The following is a 17290-nucleotide window of genomic DNA, read 5'->3' as shown; positions in this document are numbered from 1 at the left end:
TGGAATCGATTTTTGGTAATTAAATGTCGTAAAACTCAGACTTTAACAATATTTGAATTTGTATAGTTCAGTTAATTGTCATAACAAAAAAAATACGACATTGCCTTAAAGTTAAAATAACTGTGCTATTTATTTTATTTGATGCCTTAAATTCCATATATTTAAATTGTGATTTACTTTATTGATTGTTATTTTGAAGAGTATGTCAGAGCTTTGATAATGAATGTTTAATTTAAAATTGGTGCTGTTTAATCTATTTACCGTGAATCTACCGGGAGAAAAAATAAACAACAATTGCGGACTGTGGTGTTAGATTTGTTTCTACGGCAGTTAATACTGAAGGATTTTCGTCATAAAAAGGCCTTTGTCCAATAAAGTTAAGTTAAATATGATTGTCCTTTAAATCATTTATCTGAAATATGAAGATCGTTTCTAGACGCAAGTGAATATTCCTTAAGTACCGCGATTCAACCGTGTTGCAGTATATAATGATACACTATTTTCAGGCTCAAATAAATACCAAAAGATCATCAATATACATTTTGATAACATTCACAATGATCAAGCCCGATTGCGGGTGACACTGGGTGATATTCTGCGCGAAATCGCGATGAATTTTCACCCAAAATAAATAATGTCCACCGCGTGTCAGTGATTTAGGCAAAAATCGCGGGATGCGTTATGTATCCCTTATGCGCTTATTAAAAAAACTAACATGATATTGTGTGCTCACTGAATAATGATATTAATCCAACTTTCAAACATGTCAATGGTTCATGAAAATTTATAATGTTTTTTGCAATGGACAACTCAAAGTATTCTGAATTTTAAATATGCTAAAAAAATAAACATCCACTATCTCTGGAATCCTCCACAAGGCAGATTCTGTGTCTAATCCAGTCGTCACGAATAACTTTTTGGAGCAGTGGACATTCGGACCAGTAAGAGTAAAAATAACAAAATCACTTGACCGAATTACTTTTTACTGGACCAATACAGTTATAGGATTTTGACATTAACAAATCTGTTCTATATCTAAATCTACTATTATCATATAACATTTTACTGCAGATAACAACTTGTTTATTGACATGACATTATGAAATAAATATTAAACAAAAGTAGCGTGTTCAGTAGTTTATGAGGGCCCGTGCTACACTGGGGCCGGGGCCCTTATAGGGGGGAATTTCACGTCATTTTGGGGAATTTTAGAAGATCTTTTCACCAACCATTCAACACTCAAAATTGCTATATTTTAATGTAATTTACATAAATATACATTTAATCAAAGGTTAAGCGCACCATACTAGCTGGCAATATAGATATAAAATTAAAAAATAAAATTGAGGGGGAAACTTAGCTGAAATAGGGGGAAAAGTATACTATTTAAAGGGGGAATGGTGCAGAATTTCGGCCCCAAAAACAGCCAAACGGGGGCCCTGTTTATTCTCTACGAAAGGAATTTAACATGTTGCGCAGACATCTCCATATCTTCATATCGTAAATGAAGTCACTCTCGTCATCAGAATCTTCTCCCTCAGACTCACTGATGTCCTGTCAACAGTAAATCAGAATCTTCTCCCTCAGACTCACTGATGTCCTGTCAACAGTAAATCAGAATCTTCTCCCTCAGACTCACTGATGTCCTGTCAACAGTAAATTATGTTTATACTTGTATGTGATAATAATTGATAATATGCAATGACAATGGCAGATGAATTGTTCTTAAGTATTAGGTTATAAATAGATAAAAAAAGAAAATTTTGAGTTAATATTTTGTATATGTTACATATTTATCTGATTGCCTATGAAACTTCGAGTACGATGACTGCTTTTGAAATCAAACATTATTCTATACCTTTGAGACATGAAATGGTGACACAAGTGGACTTAAAAACACAACATGCGCACCGGTTATGCCTAAATTGTTAACCATCCGACGTTGTCATCAGTATGGCACCGGAAATAACGATGTTTAAATCGGGAAAGTTTGGAACATTTCTTACGGGTCAAACGTATCACAATAAAATGTTCAATTTATCATAAATTCATGAATACAGACAGGATTAATAGTTAGAAAGTGGCATTTATGAAAGGCATTACGAAAAACGTGTTATTCAATTCATATAACCTTTTAATTTGAAAACAACGAGAGCGTTTGATATGAATGAAACGTCATTGCGCAAATTCGATGCGCGCTAATCATAAACATCCGGAAAGTTTACTTTCAGTTTAGAGCTGCTGTGATCAGTTACATTTTCGTGTTTTGTTTTTATTGTTTTCTTTGTATTTCAATTCTGATTTTGAACATTTCATTACTAGATTTTGACATAATTGTCATTCCTTTACATCCAAAATTGACTGGACCATCAGACCAATCACCTGTAATTTTCTAGTGGACCGTCAGTAATTTTGGTGGACCTGGTCTTCGGTCCAGTGGCTAAATTTGAACATTGCTAATCAACCAATTGTGATAGATCTACTATCTCCGTAACCTCTGTACGATAGATTTAATTGTCAATTCAAAACTTCCAGTTTTATAATGTTTTTTTAGCAAGTTTCCAAAAATACACCGTTTATAATTTATTTTTACAATTGTTTTTCAAATGTGTGGCATCAATACTTTTCCATATGACATAATCTGATAACTTATGGCATTTGTTTACAAAACCTGCTTATAATTTCTAAATGGTCAAAACAAATGTATTTAATTATCAGTATTTAATTATCAGTATTTAATTATCAGAATTTTACACATGCTACAATAGTTTCATCACTGAAAAAAATGGGCTTTATGGTTTACTTGGCATTAAACAACTTTTTTTAAATCAACCTCCCTAGCTGAATATATTCTCATAAGTCTCAATGTTGAAACTCCAATCTCAATCAAAATAACTTCCTAATATCCAATAGTAATACTATTTTTGAACAATTGCATTTATATTTTGTTTAAATACAATTCGCCTACTGAATGTAATAAGTCATGTAACTAACATTTTTATACATTTTTACTTTTTTCCATTTTTGGGTTTATTAAGGTGACACATCAACTGTTAAAATATTAAGTCAACCTTTTTGGTAAAAATAATGTTTTTATCAAATTTTCAAAAATGAAATAACAAACACATGTCTTTTTCTGAATGTAAAAGGTAGCATAACTGACATTTTGTTAAATTTTCAGGAGAAGCTAACAAATGTTTTATTAAAATAATAAACATTTTTCCGTATTCAAATTTTCTGATTAGTATTATAATAGCACTTGAAAAACGAAACAAAACTCCAAATTGATATGTCTTTTTTAAAACAATAAAAAATTAAGAAAGGAGCAGTTACCATAAATTCAACACTGAACTATTTTGAGCGCAAAAAATAACGTAAGTGCTCTTACTGTATTTTGGAAAATGTCTGAAAATATGCTTTTCTGAACAATTCACAAAATGTCAGTTACCCTAGTTATTACATTCAGTAGACGCTTATTGTTATATGCGAAAACATTCAAATTGAACATTTTTTAGTGACAGTCTAACTCTTAGCAATAGTTAAAACACCTTTGAATTATATGAGCCACGCTCTGTGAAAATGAGTCTTTATGCATGAATTGGTTGTTATCCCAGATTAGCCTTGGCTGTCTGCACAGGCTAATCCAAAATGGTGCTGTTTGCTTTTATGGATTTTTTCTTTTAAAGGAAGTCTCTTCTAAATGAAAATTCAGTCGTAGCAGAAACTGAAAGTGTCTTCCCTGTTTAGCCTTTTCGGATGGCACAGGCAATTCTGGGACAACACTTTTCACACATGCATTTAACTCTTTTTTCCCCATAGACTGGCTAATACTGGTATTTCTCCTTCCTGATATATGTAGTAGACAAAGTTACAGTGCTCACTAGTTTTACCATGCATATGGCAGTGTTGTTTTTTCGTTCAAATTTGGGTCCGGAAGGGGGACCCATTACCAATGGAAAAAAGTATATATTTTTCCCAAACGACTTGAAGATTTACAAATAAAAAATTCTTAACGTGTCATTCATCTCCAAATCCATCTCTATAAGTTGGTTTGAACCCTAGACAATAGTGTATTGGAATAACTATTATCAATTTTTAAGTATTCGTAGCATATAATCAACAACTTAAATTTCCCAATTTTAGTCAAAAGGACGTGATATTTCCAAATCCAAAGGGACCCGGCCCCATTCCCAAAATGGTGAAAAAAATATTGTGTATTGTGTTTTTTATTTCAGGGAATGGAGGAAAGAACACAAAGAAATGTCATTTTGTTTAATGCATCTAAGAAAGAACTGTTTACACCAGGCAGTGGGTATAAAACACTCAACAGAAAATTGAGATCGACATGGAAAATTAACACGTAAGTGTTCATCGTACAAAGATTGATGCATAGAATGTAATCAATGTATTAAATTTATGCTGTAAGTTACCACTATTCTTGATGAAAGTAGTTGGGTTATGCTCCCTGTAGTGTAGAACCCGGCTTGAGGCCGATTACTTAGATTAAAATGTCTACACAAATCACGAGACACCATTGAAGGTTCCACAATTTAATAAGCGTCCTCTATACATGTTAATATCAGGGGATGCCACTCTAAAAATAATCCGTGTAATAGTAATAACATAATAACTTCCCTTAGACCATTACTCGTAACATGACACGATACTGCATTTCCGCCCAAAGTGAATTATAAACTTCCCAGAACTATGTACATTGTAAACTTACACATAATATTTTAAACATAGAATTTGTTCAAATGGTAATCTTAATGTTTCAAAACAATATTATGTTCCCATTGATAGTCAGTACATTTAAATGTAAAATAATAAAACTTTCTAAAGAGTTTTCTTTTCATGATGACATATGATTTGGAAATCCTTCAATTTTATCAATATACCATTGCAACATTTAAAACATATGTACATCAACATAATATGAATCAATTAACCTTTGTTCTTATTAGCCGGATTTTTTTCGAAAAAATCTCGGCTTATAGATTGATGTTGTCGGGCGGGCGGGGGGGGCGGGCGGGCGGGGCGGGGTGGCGGCGTGCTCGAAAATGTTAAAGTTCTTATTTCATGGTATAACTTTGGTATGCTTGGACCTAGAGTCTTCAAACTTGACATGAAGGTTGGCCAGGATTAACAGATGACCACTGGTCATTTCAAGGTCATTCATTTGAAGGTCAAGGTCACTGTGACCTTCAATATAAAAAATGTTAAAGTTCTTATGACTTTGGTATGCTTGGACCTAGAGTCTTGAAACTTGACATGAAGGTTGGCCATAACTAGTTAGTAACCACTGGTCATTTCAAGGTCATTCATTTGAAGGTCAAGGTCACTGTGACCTTGAATGTAAAAATGTTAAAGTTCTTATTTCATGGTATAACTTTGGTATGCTTGGACCTAGAGTCTTCAAACTTGACATGAAGGTTGGCCAGGATTAACAGATGACCACTGGTCATTTCAAGGTCATTCATTTGAAGGTGAAGGTCACTGTGACCTTCAATATAAAAATGTTAAAGTTGTTATAACTTTGGTATGCTTGGACCTAGAGTCTTGAAACTTGACATGAAGGTTGGCCAGAACTAGTAAGTAACCACTGGACATTTCAAGGTCATTCATTTGAAGGTCAAGGTCACTGTGACCTTGAATGTAAAAATGTTAAAGTTGTTATAACTTTGGTATGCTTGGACCTAGAGTCTTGAAACTTGACATGAAGGTTGGCCAGAACTAGTAAGTAACCACTGGACATTTCAAGGTCATTCATTTGAAGGTCAAGGTCACTGTGACCTTGAATGTAAAAATGTTAAAGTTCTTATTTCATGTTATAACTTTGGTATGCTTGTACCTAGAGTCTTCAAACTTGAAATAAAGATTGGCCAGTACTAGAAGATGACCACTGGTCATTTCAATGTCATTCATTTGAAGGTCAAGGTCACTGTGACCTTAAATGTTAAAATGTTAAAATTGTTATAACTTTGGTATGCTTGGACATAGAGTCTTCAAACTTGACATGAAGGTTTGCAAGCACACTTAGATGACCACTGGTCATTTCAAGGTCATTCATTCTAAGGTCAAGGTCACTGTGACCTTGAATGTAAAAATGTTAAAGTTCTTATAACTTTGGTAGGTAAAAATGTTAAAGTTCTTATTTCATGGTATAACTTTGGTATGCTTGGACCTAGAGTCTTCAAACTTGACATGAAGGTTGGCCAGGATTAACAGATGACCACTGGTCATTTCAAGGTCATTCATTTGAAGGTGAAGGTCACTGTGACCTTCAATATAAAAATGTTAAAGTTGTTATAACTTTGGTATGCTTGGACCTAGAGTCTTGAAACTTGACATGAAGGTTGGCCAGAACTAGTAAGTAACCACTGGACATTTCAAGGTCATTCATTTGAAGGTCAAGGTCACTGTGACCTTGAATGTAAAAATGTTAAAGTTGTTATAACTTTGGTATGCTTGGACCTAGAGTCTTGAAACTTGACATGAAGGTTGGCCAGAACTAGTAAGTAACCACTGGACATTTCAAGGTCATTCATTTGAAGGTCAAGGTCACTGTGACCTTGAATGTAAAAATGTTAAAGTTCTTATTTCATGTTATAACTTTGGTATGCTTGTACCTAGAGTCTTCAAACTTGAAATAAAGATTGGCCAGTACTAGAAGATGACCACTGGTCATTTCAATGTCATTCATTTGAAGGTCAAGGTCACTGTGACCTTAAATGTTAAAATGTTAAAATTGTTATAACTTTGGTATGCTTGGACATAGAGTCTTCAAACTTGACATGAAGGTTTGCAAGCACACTTAGATGACCACTGGTCATTTCAAGGTCATTCATTCTAAGGTCAAGGTCACTGTGACCTTGAATGTAAAAATGTTAAAGTTCTTATAACTTTGGTAGGTAAAAATGTTAAAGTTCTTATTCCATGTTATAACTTTGGTATGCTTGTACCTAGAGTCTTCAAACTTGACATAAAGGTTGGCCAGTACTAGAAGATCACCACTGCTCATTTCAATGTCATTCATTTGAAGGTCAAGGTCACTGTGACCTTCAATGTTAAAATGTTAAAATTGTTATAACTTTGGTATGCTTGGACCTAGAATCTCAAACTTGACGTAAAGGTTTGCAAGCACACTTAGATGACCACTGGTCATTTCAAGGTCATTCATTTCAATGTCATTCATTTGAAGGTCAAGGTCACTGTGAACTTAAATGTTAAAATGTTAAAATTGTTGTAACTTTGGTATGCTTGGACCTAGAATCTCAAACTTGACGTAAAGGTTTGCAAGCACACTTAGATGACCACTGGTCAAGGTCATTCATTTGATAATGAAATTGATGGAAACTTCAAACAATATCTTACTAATTTGCTAATAAAAAAATTGAGATCAAACTTTCCTAATTGTCAATTCAAGTTCATATTTGTGACCTTAAATGTTATTGTTGTTCATGTATATGCATGCATTCAAAACATAACACAAGGTTTGCTCATGCCTTGAAAAGTACTTACATTTCATTTTGACCTTTGAACAATATTTCAGTAATTTAAGTATTGCATTGACAAAAACACGAAAGGTACTTTCCTGTCATTTAAATCAAAATCCGGCTTCAATGCGGTCATCTCCGACCGCGGAACTCTTGTTGAAACAATACTGTCATTCTTTAACTTGAATCTTAAGAAATTAAGAAATACCCGCTGTAACACATTGTCTTCTACTAAATCATAGTAAATACTGACAATATTGCACTTTTTAATCTGCATTGTTGATTCAAGTTCCAAATAAAACGGGTCTTAATATCACTGTTGTTCACAATTTACTAAATTTACACATGAATGTGTGGAATATGCGTAATTTTCAGGTCCATGCAATATCAACTATCAACTAGCCATATTATAATACACATACATGTATAATTAATACTTGGATATGGCACAAAGTAAAGCCAACTTATCTACTTAAAAACAAAATACATGCTATTCTGTGTGTCTGTCTGTAGACAAGTTAATACAACAAAGTTTTAATACAGAATAAACAGCTATAATACTGATTGATTAAATCATTAATACAAAATAACAGTCTATATAGCATTCATGATACAGTTCATTTAATACATGATAAAGTCTGTGAATCTTGATGGAAGTTTCATCACGCGTCTCGGCCTTACCACAGGATCAGGTGGTTTTGTCGCCTGCATTGGAGATGGTAAGGTCTCTGGAAATCCTCGCTCTTCTGGACCACCTGCAGTTTCTGGAACAGCAGGATCCGACTCTGGACTCCCACCAAGCTAATCATTTTCACTAATCTGAGAATTTGCACTGAACTGAGAATTGTCACTAAACCTAGAATTGTCACTAAACTGAGAATTTTCACTAAACTTAGGCACGCCAGATTCAGACTTATTAAATTTCTTAACATGCAACACGTTTCTTGAATATCTGGACCCATCACTGTAAGACCCTTATCTTGCAATCTGTTCAGCAAATCTTCTAAACAGACATTATTTTCTTCTTCTGTTTGTCCATGAACTACAGTGTCATTAAAGATGTTGCTGACACCATCAAGTCCACTTAGAACCTGTGCCATCACCTTATTGTACATTTCCAGTGCACAACTTATTCCAAATAGCAGTCTCTTATATCTGTACATGCCTTTGTGTCTGATGAATGTAGTTATCTCTCTGGACGAATCATCTAACACAATTTGATGGTACGCCATGCAGATGTCCAGCTTTGAAAACACTGTTGACTTATTTAAGCTTTGAAGAATTTCCTCTGTTGTCGGAATAGGGTATCTTTCCCTTATCACTGCTTTGTTGGCTCGTCTCATGTCCACACACAATCTTACATCTCCGTTTGATTTCGGTACAACCACAATAGGGCTCACCCATTTACTTGTACCTTCCATCTTTTCAATAATGTCCATGGAAACTAATACTTCGATCTTCTTCTAGAGTTTCTAACGTAAGTTATACGGAACACGTCGTAACCCTTGCACAACAGGTTGAATATGTTCATCAATATCAATGTGTAATTGATAATCCTTCAATTTTCCCAATCCATGAAAGCACTTTGGAAATTTAGTTTGTATGGACTACTTATCAATGTCCACATTCACACTCTTTACACTGGGGTCATTTATTACCAACATTCCAAAGTCTATTGAGGTCTGTCTGCCTAGCAAGGCTTGTCCATGCTCCTCAACAACAACAAACTCTGTATCCACGCATTTGTCCCTAACCGACATTTGCGTTAAAAATCCACCCACAACTGTAAGCTGTGTTGTACTACCATATGCATAAACTCTCTGTGTTGTTAAAAATGATTTAAATTTCACTTTCTGGTTTGTTAAGTCTTCCCAGAGTACCCGGTCAATGACGTTGCACGACGCTCCAGAATCGACAATAACAGGTGTCTCAATACCTTCTATGTTGACATGACTATCTCCTGAAGCTTTATTCCATCTCGTTACCGTGAACACATAACTGTCCTCTGAATCTGATGGGGATTCTTCACATTTATCAGTCCTCACTTTTTAGCTCACCTGTTAGTTTTGTCACTAGGTCACAATAGGTCAAATGATAGAAAAACCTTGTGTAGACAATAGAGGTCGCAGTTTTCATCCAATCTTTATGAAATTTGGTCAGAATCTATATCTTGATGAAATCTGGGTTGGGATTGTATTTGGGTCATCTGGGGTCAAAAACTAGGTCACAAGGTCAAAAACTAGGTCAAATAATAGAAAAACCTTGTGTATTTGGGTCATCTGGGGTCAAAAACTAGGTCACCAGGTCAAATAATAGAAAAACCTTGTATAGACAATAGAGGTCACAGTTTTCATCCAATCTTTATGAAATTTGGTCAGAATGTTTATCTTGATGAAATTAGGATGGGATTGTATTTGGGTCATCTGGGGTCAAAAACTAGGTCACTAGGTCAAATAATAGAAAAACCTTGTGAAGACAATAGAGGTCACAGTTTTCATCCAATCTTTATAAAATTTGATCAGAATGTTTATCTTGATGAAATCTGGGTTGGGATTGCATTTGGGTCACCTGGGGTCAAAAACTAGGTCACTAGGTCAAATAATAGAAAAACCTTGTGTAGACAATAGAGGTCACAGTTTTCATCTAATCTTTATAAAATTTGGTCAGAATGTTTATCTTGATGAAATCTGAGTTGTGATTGTATTTGGTTAGTCAGGTGAGCGATTCAGGGCCATCATGGCCCTCTTGTCCTAATTTGTGTTTAGGCTTGACAAACTAAGGTTTTGATTTATAGAATTTTTCAAAATGTCCTTCCTATTTGCACTTCCGACATTTCCTTCCTTTTGCCAATTACTTGGATTCAAATGTCTACAAAAATCACAACGAGACACAATTGAAGGTTCCACAATTTAATAAGCGCCCTCTATATATGTTCAAATCAGGGGATGCCACTCTAACAATAATCCTTGTAATAGTATAACATGATTACTTCCCTTAGACTATTACTCGTAACATGATACGATACTACACTCCCCAAACACGCATTTGAGCCTTGGTCAGGCGAAAAAAGGGTTTAATGCATGTGTGTTAAGTGTTGTTCCAGATTTTGCAGTCTGCAAAGTCTTATAAAGGACGATTGTTTTGGCTTTTTTAAAGAAAATTGTTGAAAATAAATCTCTCTTTAGCAAAAATCTAGTAAATATTTAAAAAATTATCGCTGATAAGCTTGTGCGGACTTAACGGACTAATTTGGAGTGTGCACCTGCATTAAAATCTGATTTCCCAGAGGGAAGATCAATAATTAAAATGTTAGTAGTTTTGATTTATGCTCATGTGGTTAGCAATCGGAACTGCATATATTTTTCAGTAACAAGGAAGAGATTACAGATGAGAAACTTGCAGGCACCAGAATATTTGTGCTGGCAGGAAGCAGAGATAAATTCTCAGCTGCTGAGGTATTTTCTGAAAAGCTTTTTGTGACTTTTTAGCTCACCTGTCACGAAGTGACATGGTGAGCTTATGTTACCGTGTGATGACCGGCGTCCGTTGTGCGTGTGTCCGTCAACAATTTGTTTGTGTAGACAGTAGAGGTCACAGTTTTCATCCAATCTTTATGAAATTTGGTCAGAATGTTTATCTTGATTAAATCTGGGTTGGGATTGTATTTGGGTCATCTGGGGTAAAAAACTAGGTCACTAGGTTATATAATAGAAAAACCTTGTGTAGACAATAGAGGTCACAGTTTTCATCCAATCTTTATGAAATTTGGTCAGAATATTTATCTTGATGAAATCTGGGTTGGGATTGTATTTGGGTCATCTTGGGTCAAAAACTAGGTCACTAGGTCAAATAATAGAAAAACCTTGTGTAGACAATAGAGGTCAGTTTTCACCAATCTTTATGAAATTTGGTCAGAATGTTTAATTTGATGAAATTTGGGTTGGGATTGTATTTGGGTCATCTGGGGTAAAAAACTAGGTCACTAGGTCAAATAATAGAAAAACCTTGTGTAGACAATAGAGGTCACAGTTTTCATCCAATTTTAATGAAATTAAGGTCAGAATGTTTATCTTGATGAAATCTGGGTTGGTATTGTATTTGGGTCATCTGCGGTTAAAAACTAGGTCACTAGGTCAAATAATAGAAAAACCTTGTGTAAACCAGAGAGATCACAGTTTTCATCCAATCTTTATGAAATTTTGGCGGAATGTTTATCTTGATAAAATCTGGATTGGAATTGTATTTGGGTCATCTGGGGTCAGAAACTAGGTCTTGGGGTCACTGCATATCATTCTTTCCTAAAACTTTAACCGTCTTTAACGTGCTCATGGTGAGCTTTTGTGATCGCCTTTTGTCCGTTGTCCGTCGTGCGTTGTGCGTCGTCAACATTTACCATGTTCACTCTCTAGAGGCCACATTTATTGTCCAATCTTCATAAAATGTGGTCAAAAGATTGGTTTCAATGATATCTTGGTTGATTTTAAAATGGTTATGTTTGCTTGAAAAACAAAACATGGCTGCCAAGGGGCGGGGCATTTTTCCTAATATGGCTTTATATGGCTATAGCAAAATCTTGTTAACACTCTAGAGGCCACATTTATTGTCCGATCCTCATGAAAATTCATCCCAATGATATCTTGGACGAGTTCGAAAATGATGTTGGTTGGTTAAAAAACATGGCGGCCAGGGGGCGGGGCATTTTTCCTTATATGGCTATAGTAAAACCTTGTTAACACTCTAGAGGCCACATTTATTTTCCGATCTTCATGAAACTTGCTCAGATGATTTGTCCCAATGATATCTTGGATGAGTTAAAAAAAAGGTAACCTTGGCTTGAAATACATGGCTGCCAAAGGGCGGGGCATTTTTCCTTATATGGCTATAGTAAAATCTTTCTAGTTTGCTCAATCTTCATGAAATTTGGTCAGAACATTTGTTTCCTGTGAAGTAAAGTTTGGTTTTATTATGTCAATATTATGTGACATAAACTGTATTATGTAATTTTTCATAACACAGAATTTTCATAGTTAACATAACGGTTTTAGTCATTAACACATATGATAAGCCTTTCAACTAAGCGATAACTGAAAGAAGGACAACATGTACATGATTTTGCAGTATTTATGCAGTATTTATCTCCCTTGTTTAACCTGGTTCAGTAATCTATTTTTAGTTCTGTTCTGGAATTTGGGAAGATATTGATCATTGATAAATGCACTGTTCTGATGGAAAATTGACTACTCTGCCATTGATCTCTACTGAACTGTATAAAATAAGCTGTTTTGGCTGATTTAAACACCTCTTGATGCTTTCTTGAAAAGTTAACAGCTCTTGAAAATTTTGAAATAATTAAACTCTAAATTATTTTTAACACCAGCATCAAGACATTTTGGCATTATTTTCTAAATTATTCTTATTATTTAGATTATTTTTATTTGAAATTTTCTAAATTAATAAGACTCTATTCTATTTCAATAACTTTAGTAATTTTTTCTTATTTTTACATTAGATTCACTGAAGTTTCCTAATCTCCATAAATATTGTTCTTTAGATTAAATTAGACCTATTTTGTAAACTAGTTTTTGAAGCACTTTCTAGACTAACAGTAACTTATATTTATATCAGTTATCTTGATACTTTACATGTGCATTGGTCCTGGACAGTTGATTACCCCTTTTTAAATATGGTCACTAGGTCAAAGGTCATTGTAACAATAAGTTGGGAAATCGTTTCCGATCAATAACTTGTTTACGAATTGACCGCTTGTTTGATACTTCCCGTGTGCATTGGCATTGGACAGTAGTAGTCTCCTATTGAAATTGGGGTCACTAGTTCAAATTTCTGTTTTGGAGGGGGCATATGTTAACAACCACAGAACTTATGTTTACTTAAAAAAAAATATAAAAAATATTGGCTATGTTTTGCTATACAGTTAAACAAGCAAACATAAGGATGATTGAATGATTAAGATGACAAGTTTCATGATTTTTCTGGAAAATGAAATCTTTTTTGTAATTAAAGAGTCTAGTCTAAAATAAAATGCCTATGTTTATATTTTAATGTGAAGCCTGAAAAAGTGTTATAAGTTTATAAACCCATCCAAAAGCATAGGGATTTAATAAAATTGGCTTTGTCAGTCCGTCTGTCAGTCTGTCCTTCCGTCAGTCCATCTGTCACAAAACTTTGCGTCTCTTTATCTCAGAAACTATTTAAGATATCATGAAACTTCATGGATGTATAGATATCAATGAGACGAAGTGCCATGCACATGAACCATTACCCTACTTTTTCTTAAATAAGAGTTATTGCCCTTTGTTTTTTGTATGATGTAACTTTTCAGGGCTATATCTGAGATATCATACAAGACTATAACATGAAACTTCATAGGTGTATGAATATCATTGAGGAGAAGTGCCATCATGCACAAGAACCATAACCCTACTATTTCTATAATAAGAGTTATTGCCCTTTGTTGTTTTGTATTGTTATTTTTCAGGGCTATATGTCAAATATGCTTCAAGATGTCAATATGAAATTTCATGGTTGTATAGGTCTCAATAATAAGAATTGCAATGCATTAAAACAATTGCCCTACACTTAAATATTTTTTTAGGATAATACCATATATATAAAGGCTTTGCACCCATCAATAAACTAACTTTCTTTGGCCGGGGAAATCAATTCAACAAATTTGCTTCTTCAGTCCAACACTTAAACATGCTTCTGGCTGATCTTTTTGTAGAGATAAAGCAAAATTTGGCAAAAACTAACGGATGCAACAATAAGCAAAAATGATCACAAGCCTATGGGCATCACATTTTAACATAGATCATAGATTTCTTTTTTCAGTTTAAATTTCAAATGATATTTTTCAGATAATTTCACTTCTTTAAATATGTAAAACAGTGTCATTGTTAATTGTTTGATAAATATATTTAAGTATTTAAAAAACTTTTCAATTATCATCACTTTCTTTGGATGATAAACATTAATATATCAAATTATTTCCCATATGATCTTTATGCATGTTCATACAGATTTGTAACAAATTAGCCTCTGAATTTTGCTAGGTGTATCAGGAACGACACTTTCCATATAGAAATTTTTGTTTATAACAGACTTCCCTCAACTGAAAAAGTTTCATAAAAGCTGAAAGTATTGTCCCTGAAAAGCCTGTGTGGACTGGAATGACACTTAACGCACGTGCATTAGGCTTTGTTTTTTTCAGTTCGAGGCTCATAATCAGACACTTTTTTCAGTTTGACTCAATGAAGCGATACTTGGACACAGGTGGCAGTATCCTGGTGATGGCCGGTGAAGGGGGGGAGTCCAGGTTCGACACAAACATCAACTTCTTTCTTGAAGAGTTTGGAATCAATGTCAACTCAGGTATCTGCTTTAAACATTTTCACTTTGTTTTCTTTTGATTACCATTCAAAAACATAATTCTGGCTTCTTTCATAGCAGTGTTTTTTTCACTATTTTTGGGATGGGGCTAGGTCCCTTTGCAATTGGAACGATCGTAACATTTTGACTCTAATTTGAAAATCAACTTTGTTGATTTTTTGCTAACAAAGACTTTAAAATTAAAGATTAAAGTGATTTTTATATTATATTTACTAAGGCACAATTTAATTAGCTGGATTTGAGATGAATTAAAAGACTTGTTTGAAAAAAATCTTTTATTGGGAATATTAAGGTCCTATTTGGAAAACGTGGAAAACAATTATACTTTTTTTCTATTGGAAATTGGTCCCCATACTGGACCAGACTTGGAAAGGAAAAAACAACACTGCATAGCTAATTACTTTTAGACTTAAAAATCTTATCAAATCATCGCTAAATAAGTATTTGTGATTGTTATTTTCTACAAGAGATGCTATTAACATTTAAATGCCAAATAAACTTTGACTTTGCAAGCAGTTAAGATTCAGCTTTTGTTATTGATTGTATACGGTATATTAGTTGCCCTCTTGGAAAATGGGGCTCAATCAATGGTTTCACATAAAGTTTTGTCCCAGATTAGCCTATGTGTTCCACGGAAAATTCCAAACAGGCTGAACTTGTTATACCTGCTTAGCCTTTCTGGTTTTCACAGTCTAATATGGGACGACACATAACCCACGTGCAATGTTTTCCCTGTGCGCTGTGGGTGGCTCATCTTTTGTATTATTCATCACAGTTTGTCAGTAGAGTACACGGTTTTAGGTTAGTACACATGTGAAACAACAGCAAGATTTTTTAGTGATCAGAGGCTTGTTACGAATTCCAACTAAGGAAAAAAGTGTAGGCGTGTTGTGACTTAAATACACCAAAACTATTACTTATGCTCAGAAATGTAAGTTGGTTATAGATAACAACCAGAAACATCAGTTAACACTTTACCACTGAGATATACGTATTTTGAAGCATTTGTAGTCCGGTAGAAAGTTAAATCGCAGGCTGTTCTGATTTTATGCTGGTTGCAAAAGTCATCTTCACTTTGCTTATTATGGGGAAAAGGGTTAATATATGTTTTGTTTCATAACATGGTTTATTAATAGTACTGTTCAACCATGTTACAGATGCTGTTGTTCGGACGTCGTACTACAAATATTTCCACCCGAAGGAATGCCTGATATCTAATGGGGTGTTGAATCGGGCCATCAGCCAGGCTGCAGGAAAGTCAGTGGGTTTTGGAAGTGAGGACGAAAACAATGCCCAGTAAGTATGCACATGGACAGAAGGAAATAATATTACCCTCATATACATTAAAAACATTCAAAAAAACTTACTTTAAATGAAAAAAGGACTTGTTCACAAGGTGTGGAAATGACAATTTTCTTAGTTAATGTCACGGATTCAAGTAATAAGCAAATTTGTTGAATTGATATACATTGCCAAATAATTTTTGTTTATGGATGGGTGCAAATCCCTTGATATACGGTATAATCATAAAAAATAATTCAGTGTAGAGCAATTGCTTTTATGCAATTATCCATCTATATACATATGAAGTTTTTACCAAAGTAATCAAAGGGCAAAAACTCTTGTTAAAGAAAGTGTATGGAGTATGGTTCTTGTAAATGGCACTTCTCATTGATATCTTTACACCAAGTTTCATGTTGGTATCTAATATAGTTTCTGTGATATAGCCTTAACAGTTTTGTGACAGAAGTACGACAACGTTCTATATCCCACCGCCAATAAATGATGAACATCCGGATGCAAATTTACCATAATGACTTGAGGTCATACTCGAAATACATGTTCATTCATGATAATTAATCCTAAGAAATTGAGGACATTATCCAGTGTTATCAACATGAAATAATTGAATAAATTTGAAGGCATCTGTTGTTTTGTTTCTATTTTTATGCCCCCGGATCGAATGATCGGGGGTATATTGTTTTTGGCCTGTCTGTCTGTCATTCCGTCATTCTGTCACCAAAACTTTAACCTTACATTAAAGTTTTGCAATAACTTTTGAAATATTGAACATAGCAACTTGATATTTGGCATGCATGTGTATCTCATGGAGCTGCACATTTTGAGTGGTGAAAGGTCAAGGTCATCCTTCAAAGTCAAAGGTAAAAAAAGTTAACTTTTTTTCCTGTCTTATATTCTGTTCTTGTTTTATACTTCATGATGATCTTCAAAACATGCTTAAATCTGTAAACAATTCCTTTTAATTTAAGTGGTTTGTAGAAGGGAAGAACCTCCTTGCCACCTTTAAAGACAATACCTGGAGATCTTATGTAAAAACCACAGCACTGAGGTTCTGGAGGCTCTATGTCCATGTTAAAGCAGTATAT

General features: G+C 34.2%; 1 protein-coding gene across 1 annotated transcript in view; it reads left to right on the top strand.

Annotated features, from left to right (window-relative positions):
- The window catches only part of LOC127862901 (intraflagellar transport protein 52 homolog), a 38051-nt gene that overhangs the window by 2287 nt on the left and 18474 nt on the right, over nucleotides 1-17290 (top strand). Inside the window, exons 2-5 of the mRNA XM_052402175.1 lie at nucleotides 4236-4360; nucleotides 10864-10951; nucleotides 14756-14885; nucleotides 16061-16199. Coding sequence (XP_052258135.1) covers nucleotides 4236-4360; nucleotides 10864-10951; nucleotides 14756-14885; nucleotides 16061-16199 — 482 coding nt within the window. The remainder of the gene's footprint in view (nucleotides 1-4235; nucleotides 4361-10863; nucleotides 10952-14755; nucleotides 14886-16060; nucleotides 16200-17290) is intronic.

The sequence above is a fragment of the Dreissena polymorpha genome, chromosome 16 (assembly GCF_020536995.1).
Source record: "Dreissena polymorpha isolate Duluth1 chromosome 16, UMN_Dpol_1.0, whole genome shotgun sequence".
Classification (NCBI taxonomy): domain Eukaryota; kingdom Metazoa; phylum Mollusca; class Bivalvia; order Myida; family Dreissenidae; genus Dreissena; species Dreissena polymorpha.
This window is presented reverse-complemented; position numbering and strand designations above follow the sequence as displayed.